This window comes from Centruroides sculpturatus, unplaced genomic scaffold, assembly GCF_000671375.1.
Source record: "Centruroides sculpturatus isolate CEXI.00-Female unplaced genomic scaffold, Cexi_2.0 scaffold1714, whole genome shotgun sequence".
Classification (NCBI taxonomy): Eukaryota; Metazoa; Arthropoda; class Arachnida; order Scorpiones; family Buthidae; genus Centruroides; species Centruroides sculpturatus.
The window spans coordinates 1-10,430 of NW_019386081.1; the positions used below are offsets into that span (position 1 = coordinate 1).

Sequence of the window (10,430 nt, forward strand, 5' to 3'; positions counted from 1 at the left end):
CAAATAAAATAAATATATTGAAAAATATAAAAACAATAAAAAATTATACTTCAGAAGTTAATTTAGTATCAGAAACGTAAAATATTTAAGTCGCCCAAGACATAGCCAAAGATTGCAGCGTCATAGCACTGGCGAATAATTTAAATTTGCGGACTGGAATTCTTTTGGACAACTGACGTTTCGGATAATTGACTTTCAAATAATCGACGTTCTACTGTAACTTCCTGTAATGAATTAAGTTCCTATATTGAAGATTCAGTGGATTTGATTTTCGTCTAAATTAAATACGAATTTTATAGAAAGTGAAATTGTTTATTAACACATCTCTCATTCATAATCAAAATATAAATTTATGGATATTGGTATAAAGATATTAAATATATACGTAAAACTATTTGTCTGTCAATCAGAATTTATATTAAAGTTAAAATGCAATTCATTAAATCATACCTATATTTTTGAAACTTTCTATGAAGCAGGAAAAGTAGTCGTTTCGTTTCTCTAATATATTTTATAAAGTATATGTTTGTTTAACTTACACCATCAGAAATTTTCATATTTCCAATTGCTAATTCTGATTTATTAAAAAAAAATAATCGTGCCTCAAGGTACATAAATGTGATTTTTTCGAAAAATGATCACACTATACTTCAGTAGTTACTTCACATTACTTAATAATAAGTATTTTTCAAATTACATTACACTTTTTTTTGGCTTAGCAATCTACATCATCATGGACATGTTTTAAAATAATTAACGAATTAAATTTTCGTACGAAAAAGAAAATAATAACATTTTTAACGTGAAAAAAATATGAAAATAATTAAATACAAATTATACATATCGAATTAATTATTACTTACTTGAGGAATGATTGATATTTTACTACGAAGATCCCGAAGTCCAATGTCTTTAATGTCAACACCATCGATGGTTATCGTTCCTGTTGGCTCTGTCATGCGAAATAACGCAGCAATTATAGAACTTTTTCCTGCTCCTGTTCTCCCAACAATTCCTATCTGCAATTAATTTATAATAAACACCAATTCAGGCAATAATTACGAACAATACTATTCCAATTTGCAGATGTTTTACCTTTTCTCCGGAGCGAATATGAAATGTTAAGTTTTTTAACACAATATTTTTATCCGTGGAGTATTGCAAAGAAACATTATCGAAATGAATTTCTCCTCTTTCTGGCCAATCAGATAGTGGTCGTTTATTAGGCAAACTCTCGTAGGATGCTTCCGATTTCAAATTGCTGTATTTCAGAATGCGTTTTACAGCATTCATCTGGAAAATTTACTTTTTATGAAATAACAATTATATTATCCAAAAAATAAATTATGCGTAGCATTTCATTAAATTTATTGATACAGATATTTTCAGAAAAGGGCCAGTTAACGACGTTAATACTTAGTTTTCCTTCATTTTAAATTAATTTTTATTCTTATTAAACCATTATATTTTCTATGTACAGTACATATATAAACTAAAATTTACTTTTTTTTCATAAAATTTCAGTTTGTAACTTTCGAATAATCTAAAATCTGCAGAACAATGAAAAATTGAATTTTCAACAAAAGTCAATGTATGTATTTGTATGATCTTTCTTACCCTTTGTAAAAAACTTTCTGGCATTTGAAAATTTAAGAAATCTTAAATTGAGTAAATAAATTCAAAAGTTAGCTACTCGTAGTGAGAAAGATATCTGTACGTGTGATGTATTAATTTGCCAAACTCCATTTAGTGTTAGTAACGTTTTTCCATTCGTAAGCTTGATATTTATTTATTAATGGATGTAAATACTTTAATACAAATCTTTAATTTTTCAAAAGTAAAATGAATTTCAGAAAGTATTCAAAAGAGTCAAAAAACGAAATCAAAAGAATTTTAATATCGTTACATCACTAATATGTACACAATGGTTTATTTGCCTTTTCAGACTTTTTTGTGTTTAAGCTGTATGAAAGCCGAATATTTTTAAACCATCAACATGAATTACTACAAGATTAAAATACTTTTCCTTGTTATGTCATAAAAGTCAAAAAAATTTAAGTTAAATATTAGAATAAATACAACGAATTTAAGAAACTAAAATAAACACTGTTTAAAAATCTGTAAATAATTTTTCATTTAAATAAGTACTTGTACAATAAAATGCACGTTACTCGGAGATCAAAAACTCTTATCGTTTGTTAAAGCGCTTTAAAACAATTTATAATAAACTGTTTAGTTTTAAGATAAATTATTTACTTAGATTTCAATTAAAATATTTAAAAGAAACGAGAGAAGGTAAGTATCTTCGGTTGAAATCCTTGTATAAGTTACAAGCATTTAAATTAAGAAAGTAATAATTAATTAAAATTTCTGAGAAGAGTAAAAAGATAAAAAATTTATTTTTTTTAAATTTAATAATAATATACTAAACAAAAAATGCAAAAGAAAAAGTAATCGAATGCAACAAATTTTCAAAATCTATTCGGACTTAATATTGAAATTACTCGAAATAGTAGAAAAGATATGCATAAATAATTAGATTATGGAGAGAAATATATTTTAGCCAGAAGTGTCGAAATAATTTTAAAAATTTATTTTAAAAAGCGATGCATATTGTAAAAGAAAATAGAAAATTTAAATATATAAAATTACTTGTTCTGACTGACTGACTGAGTCACTGATTCACCATTGCCCAGAGCAAACCGCTAAACCTAAAGGTGTGAAACTTGGTACACAGTTAGAGAACGTCGTGAAAATTAGCACTAAGAAGGATTTTTCGAAATTCCCTAGCAACGAGAGAGGGAAAGCATTAAGGCTAAACCTGATGAACGGCTTTTCCTGTACTATTTTAGATGTGTGTTTTGTTTTCAACAACGTTTCGTCTTCATTGAGTTATTAGGTGTATTAAATTGACATTTCAGACACTTAACCAAATGTTCGAACCGTTTTAAAGTCATATTTGTTATTGCATATTGGTTCGATTATAAAACGATTATAAAAGTTCCAGAAAATTGATCAAATTGAAATTAGTTCGTTTGATGCTCGCCAATTCTCATCATTCCAGCGGTAAGTCTTATATAACAATTACTATGGTTGTTGAAATACTGAATATAAATTGGGTTTGCTTGCACAACCTCTCCGGGCGAAGTTGCGGGTAACGGCTAGTAAAATATAAAGTTTTTGATTGCTTTTTGTTCTCTCGTTTTTCTTTGTAATTAAGAAAAAGTTCGCTCTTTGAGAAGATTAAAAAAATGTTTCAAATTTTTTTTCTTTATACTTTTTTTAAAAGGAGCTGTAGTAATATAAAATCACCTACATTGGCACAGCTGACAGGATAGTTGGGACATGTACAAAGGTTAAAAGAATATACAGGTTTTTCTTTGAAAAGGGGGTATAAATATTTTTTCACTTTGTCGACAACAAAATTTCACAGCGGAATGTTAAGCGTAAAAAGTGTTTAAAATGTTGATCTGTGGATCGTGAGAGAAGAGCTTTTTGGCGCAATAGATGATAGTTTGAAGGTATCTGAGTTAAAGGAACTTATTATAAAAAGTAATGAATCTATTAAACTTTTCAGCATTTGAATAACTTACGTATCTGTTACAGTGTTCAAAATTTTTTCTTAACATTTTTTTTAATTTTAAGCTTGTTTTTTAACATTCTATTTGAAACTTAACTTTAGCATTCTTCCAAGCAAAACATGCACAATCAAAAATAAACCATATAAATATAAAACTAGCAACATATATATATATATATATATATATATAAGACAGTTCACATTGTACACAACCTCCCGATATAGTCCTTTGGCAAAGTGAACTCAGGGGGAGACGAGTAGGTCCAATATCACTACAACAATTTCCACTGAATACAGGTTATTCAGTGGAAATTGTTTGATAAATGCTTTCTTTGATAAATGCGTTTCATAATTTTGTCGATGTTACTGTGTAGAGTAAAACACATTCATCAAGTATTCGCAGTATTTTTCAATATTTTTTTGACTATTTAGTAACTGAATAAAAACATTTTTAAATTTAATAATACCAGTGTTATCAAACCAACATAAGAATTTCTTTATTAGGCATTATTTTTTTAATATATGTAGGATAAAATAATAAGTAAAATATGTGCTGTGTGGTTATAAGAAAATATTCTCTTACAAAAAGTTTATCTTTGTCAAAAAATTTCATATCGCCCGATAAAGAAATCTGACTGTTTCGTTTTAAATTATAATTTTTAATTTAATTGAGTAACTATGTAATACCTGAAACTCCACTTCGGATGTCACTCCAATAAGGTGTTGAAAACGTATTATTATTAGTATTCCATAATTCAATACAAGTCCAATTTGGCTTCCTGCATTAACTAAAGCCAGAAGTACATATTAAAAATTATTTATTTTATAAACTATAAATATATAAATATATTCACTCACCTGCTTTATTTGAAACACCTAAAACGATAACAGTGATAATTAGATTTATGAAACANACAAATTTATCTTTCTCAAAAAATTTGATATCGCCCGATAAAAAAATCTGATTGTTTTGTTTAAAATTATTGATATAATTTTTAATCTAGTTAGGTAAATATGTAATACCTGAAATTCCATTTCGGATGCACATCCGATAACATGTTGAACATACAAATTTATTAGTATTCCATAATTCAATATAAGTCCAATTTGGCTTCCTGCGTCATCTAAACCAAGAAGTACATATTAAAAATTATTTATTTTATGAACTGTAAACATATAAATACATTCGCTCACCTGCATTATTTGAGACACCAAAAACAATAACGGTGATAATTAGATTTATGAAACAAATTATGCTACCGTATATGGAAAGCCATCGAATTAAAGCCAAGTAAATAAACCACGTTGCAGTGTGCTTATCCTGATACTTATTAAACATAGATTTAAATTTGCTGTCAGCATTAAATGCTCTAATTGTTGTTAGTCCGTAAAGAGATACACTCAAATGAGAAAATACTGGACTTCTCACTGTGGAAAAAAAGAAATCAATAATTTAAGCGAAGCTATATTTAATATAATAATTATTAACATATTATTTTTAAAAATTAACCAGAATATTTTTACCCGTATCTAGCAAACTACTGATCCCATTTGCGTGTTACTTAAAACGCAAGCAGAACTTCTCTCTGTTTATCCAAAGAGTAATTGAGAAAGATTTTATCCAAAATATGTCAAACCAAAAACCACGAAAAGTTTTTAAATATTGTAATAATTTCTCGCAGAAAAGAATAGCAATATGTCCTGTAGTTGATTTCAGTATAAACTCTATTACACAAGGACTACTCATGATGGTCAAAATGTTCATAAATTGCTGTTGGGAGCTTTATTATAATGAAAAAATTTCCACAATCGAAAGTACATTAAAACTGCTGAACTCTTTTGGTTTGAAGCTAACAAGATGCAACCTGTCAAACACCGCATAATATTACTGTATGAATTTCAATTTTGTGGATCATTATATGCGTCAAATACCTTTGTTACAAAAATAGAGTAATTATTTGCATATTTTAACTCATATATTTAACTCACAGGACGCCTTGAGTAAATGTGGATTTAGCAAAAACGCCGATAATCAAAGAAGTTTGTGAACTTCTGCCACAGATGATATCGACTTCGTTTTGGAAGAATTAACTGATAAATGCATGAATGAAGTGTGGATGAGGTTATGGACGAAAGTATTTAAGAATTCTGAACGAGAATAGTCTGTCGCTATATCGTTAGGTTGAGCGAACCATCATCTTAATCGATACAGCAAGACTAGGAAATTTATACGAGCAGGATAACGAGGAGTTATTGAAGGTTTTACGTGAGAGCCTTACCAAAGACAACCGTTAAGAACTGGCACGAAAAGGAATTTATGCAGAACTAGTGATTCTGATAATGAAGAACCCACAGAATTTCTCTACAGATTCTCTTAGTAAACGTTTGGTAACGATAACCGAACTCGTTAATCAAATTGTAGCGAATGATCCAGAAGTTGAAAGGAGTGCAAAACCAAGATGAAAAGTTTGGGCAGTGGCATAGCGTGGGTGTCAACCGCCTGGGCAAAGGAAAATTTCGCTGCTCCCTTATTTAAGTATCTCAATTTAAAAAACTAAAATTCAGTTTTGTCACAGAATAAGTAATGAAAAATTCCGTGCTAGTGTTGCCATCTTTTTAAAATCGCTGACCCGGACGGCAGGTGAGGTTTGTTCGAACAGAAGTTCCCGACACATATGTATGTCATTTTGCAATGCGAAGAATAATGTGCAGTGCATACCAGTTCAGTTAGCGTCTAGGGAGAATTGGGTAGGAATAACGAAAGTAACCTAGATGACTTAGCTGTATTGGATATTGGGTGTATATGAATACGAGTGATTCATACAGGGGAAAAATAACTGAACAGGATATGCACGAAATCCCGGACTCTCCGGATGATGACACTTTTCATGCTCATTTCAATCGGTCCGAATCGTAGGTGCGACGAAAATATGCGATGAAATGGTTCAAGAGTTTACAAGATATTATTATTATTTATTGTGAAATTTATCCGCCCCTAAAAAGTAATTTTGCCGCCTTCTAAAAAGTGCTGCCCGGGGCGGGGCGCCCCTGCTGCCCCCACTACGCTATGCCACTGAGTTTGGGATGCAATCTCTTGTTGCTAACATTTGCTTACAGAAAAAAAGTGACAAATGAAACTACGTGACTTTTTCGCAAAAAACAAGAATTTCAGAAAAGTCAAGTCCTTCATCTCTAAATATGAAGTTTACAGCTCTGTGTGCATATGTTTATGTGTTTTTAAAAAATGTTATTTTGCAAATTAATATAGAATTAACATAAAATTAAAGTAAAATCTGTTTATTTTTTTTTCGTGTTTTCCTTTTCTAGTTACTCTGAATTAAAATGACTTTGTTTCGTTTAGAACTTTGTCATTTAGGAATGTATACCTGATGCAAAGCTGGTTGTTACTGTACTTAAAACTTTCTCTGTAAATAAATTAACGTTGTTTATTTAATTGAAGGATAATCAACTTTTTCATGTATAATCGCGGAAAATCTGTAATTATAGATTTATCGTAATGTGTATTTTAATATCCACTTGAAATAAGTGAACAGAATACAAATTATCCTTTACTCAAATGTTCTGTAATATTTTTTTTATAAACATTTAAAATTTGTTATGGTAATTTAACTGGTTTCCTTTATGTAAGTGATAGACTGGCTGTTGTCAATTATGATAATGAAATACTGGATTTAATAATGATGAAAAAAGTTCTGACATAAGTAAATCTGTCTTCATAATTACAGAACTAATACATTATTCCTTCACTCTAGTTTTAAGAAATTTTTTAACTTATAAAATTAAGTAATTGTTCATAGTGTTTTGCAATCTAACTCGGCATGATGAAATAGTGTTTTTACTGAGTCTCTTCAACACTGTTTATAGAATTTTGTCGCCATTACTCTACACGAGATTAAGTTAAATATAAAACACTCTTCTATATTCCAAATACTTACATTTTCCTTCCAGATGTTTTATGCTTTTTAACACTCGGCTGAAATTTGTCCACATAGCGTAAAATATTATTGAAAGGACAGCAATTAATACAAGTAGATAAGGACAGACGATTGCTTGAAGTACACACATGCCGACAACAATTAAGCCTCCCTAAAATTAAAAAAATATAAATTGCTAATAAATAGTTCGAGATCTGACAACTTAAGGTTTATACGTTTAAAATAATAGTTTTAGAAGTATTTAAAAAAGTCATCTCTTTTTTCATAAAGGTATGCTGGTGTGTTACAAGTCTGAAACATAAGATATTATGTATCTGTTCTTTTTAAAAGTGACATGGTAATTAATAAAAAAAAACAATTTTAATTATTTTCGCGTTAAAGACCCGCTATCGCTGAGAAGTTGCAAAGTTTTGGTTTTCATTTTTCGGGACATTTACGTTTTTAAAACAATAAATAAAGAAAAAGAGAGTTTAACATGCTGCATCCAGATCAGTGTGTGACACTAGTTGTAATGTCTAGAAGTACTGTGTTAAAATCTTCAAAAATATCTTACTGTTTTTTGAGTTTCCAGAATAAAAATAATCATAGAATTTAAGTACTGAAATCTTTATTTTCATATCTCTGATATATATAACAGGGGGAAAATACGGCAATCGGTCAAAAAGGACCGTTAAGACATTAGATTTTTAGGTTCAGAGAATCTTAAAATGCCAAAAAATGCAAAAAAAAAAAAAAAAAATTGGGGGTAATTTCTGAATGCGTGTGGCACTGTAATTTGTACCTACCGTATGGAAATGTATCACTTAATGATATAATTACTTCGTTATAATTTGTATTCATTTTTATTTTTTTAAATACATTCAATAGTTTAAATAAGTATATTTTTATCATTTGTTTAACAAAGCTAGACTCCAGCTATTTATTTTTCATTATGTCAACATCAACACAGGTTTGCAACTTTGTTTCTAAGGATTCTATTTCTAACTAAAATGCCAAAAAAAAAAAAAAAAAAAAAAAAAAATTCGGGAGCTGCTTCTGTATGTGTGCATGTGTGTGTGTGACATTATTTTGGTCATTCTCCTTGAAGGACAATAACTTATCTGCTTTTTGTCAAAAATATTTGAAGTTTCCAGGGATGTTTGTGTATTGAAGGAATGATGCTACTAAATTTTAATGGCTAAAGTTTGAGGTAGAGAGCAAAGGGAGATCGTGTTTTCTACTTCTGGTAAGCTCGCAATTTAATGACGAGTTTACTCGTTATCAGTATTTAAAACTTTGTATAAAGCTAATGCTTATTCCCAAAATTAAGGTTATTGCTATCTTATAATAATAAAAAATATTATTTTTTTAAAACGACATATTATAACAGAAGACAAAACATGCAAGTATAGATGTTGCCAGGAATGTTAACTACTCGATATTTTATTCTTATTAATCACCATACTACGTTTAAAAAAATAAACCAACAGCAACATAAATCCTATGTTTCCAGATTTATGGTATGTTTTAAATTGAACTTCTTATATTAAATACAGTATTATAGTCAGTCTTTCATGAAACTTGTTTGAGTAAAAACAAGATAAAAATTGCGTTTACTTCAAAATGTATTCCTAGAATCATACAAATCTATTTAAACAAATAAATTATTATCAAGAGTGCTACAAAGCATTTGTCAGAATACATCTGTATTTATTAATTTTAAAGCTGCTTATTAGTTTTTTTGATTTTCCCTCATTATGGCATGTCAAAAATGATCAATAATCAGTATGTAGCTTATTTGTGGCAGGGTTCTAAAAATTCTTTACTTATCAGAACCTGTAACATTTGCAATAATTGAGCTTATGCTGTCTTAATTTTAACCATGACCAGTAGCTTCAAAAACTGCGTAATGCAAGGTTGTGCAAATTGAGCAAGGATACAAACGAGTACGATGTCTGCAAGTATGAAGTTTTTCTTCATAAACCTGATTGTTAAAGCCAAACGAATTGCCAAATTATTGGGCTATAAGCTCGTTGACGCTATTAAAGCAGGCGAGGTAGACAAATCAAAGATACTAGAAAGCAGCAGAAGTACTACAATCTCGAAAACGAACGTGAAATCTTTCAGGCTACAAGTGGAAAAACATAACATCTGACTTCTCTTAAATGCATTAAAAACGATTCCATTACCATCACTTAAATCGGAAAGGGCATTCTCCTTAGCGGGAATTTTCATTACTGTAATAAGAATCAGAATGAAAGATCTCAGTATTGACCATCTTTGCTTTTTAAAAGCAAAGAGGGCCAATACTCAGATTAATTTAATATAAAACTAATATTTCTATTATAAAGTTTTAAAATCTTATTATAAAAATTTACAATAATATTTTGTACTTTTTTATTTAACAAACGAAAATTACTTTTAAAGTTAGTAGTTTGATCTATATTTGTTATGGACAAAGTGATTAATCGGGCATTATAAATAATGACCGGGCATTATGAATAATGACCAAATAGGGCGGGCAGTGTGATAAATATTGATTAATTTATCAAATTGACCGGTCATTATGAATACTGCTATCACCTAGTAGGCCAAAGTGATAATAATAAGTTGAGGAGTGGTCATCTGACATACTCTAGCCAATCGGCACGCTGAGTTGCGTGTGCGTATCTTACAGCGTTTAGTACAGAATTTTAAATTTGATTAAAAAAACTCCACTTATTTCATTTAGAAATATTTATTTTTTGTAAATTATATCAAAGTACTATTAACTATATTAATTAAACTAATATTAACGAAAAGTATTATTAACAATTTTTGGTATAAATTATATAAAAAATTAAATGCTTTTTAGTTTATTTATTTGAGCAGTTAACATTTTCATGACATTTGGAATTACATAATTTTTTTTTCTT

At 29.0% G+C, this 10,430-nt stretch overlaps 1 protein-coding gene across 1 annotated transcript in view; it reads right to left on the reverse strand.

Annotated features, from left to right (window-relative positions):
- Positions 1–863: 863 nt before the first annotated feature.
- LOC111613473 (multidrug resistance-associated protein 4-like) overlaps positions 864–10,430 on the reverse strand; it is a gene marked incomplete at its 3' end in the record, with an annotated part of 134,575 nt that continues 125,008 nt past the window's right edge. Inside the window, exons 19-25 of the mRNA XM_023354827.1 lie at positions 7,537–7,687; positions 4,775–5,008; positions 4,604–4,704; positions 4,439–4,541; positions 4,268–4,368; positions 1,096–1,293; positions 864–1,019 (exon numbers count right to left, since the gene is read on the reverse strand). Coding sequence (XP_023210595.1) covers positions 864–1,019; positions 1,096–1,293; positions 4,268–4,368; positions 4,439–4,541; positions 4,604–4,704; positions 4,775–5,008; positions 7,537–7,687 — 1,044 coding nt within the window. The remainder of the gene's footprint in view (positions 1,020–1,095; positions 1,294–4,267; positions 4,369–4,438; positions 4,542–4,603; positions 4,705–4,774; positions 5,009–7,536; positions 7,688–10,430) is intronic.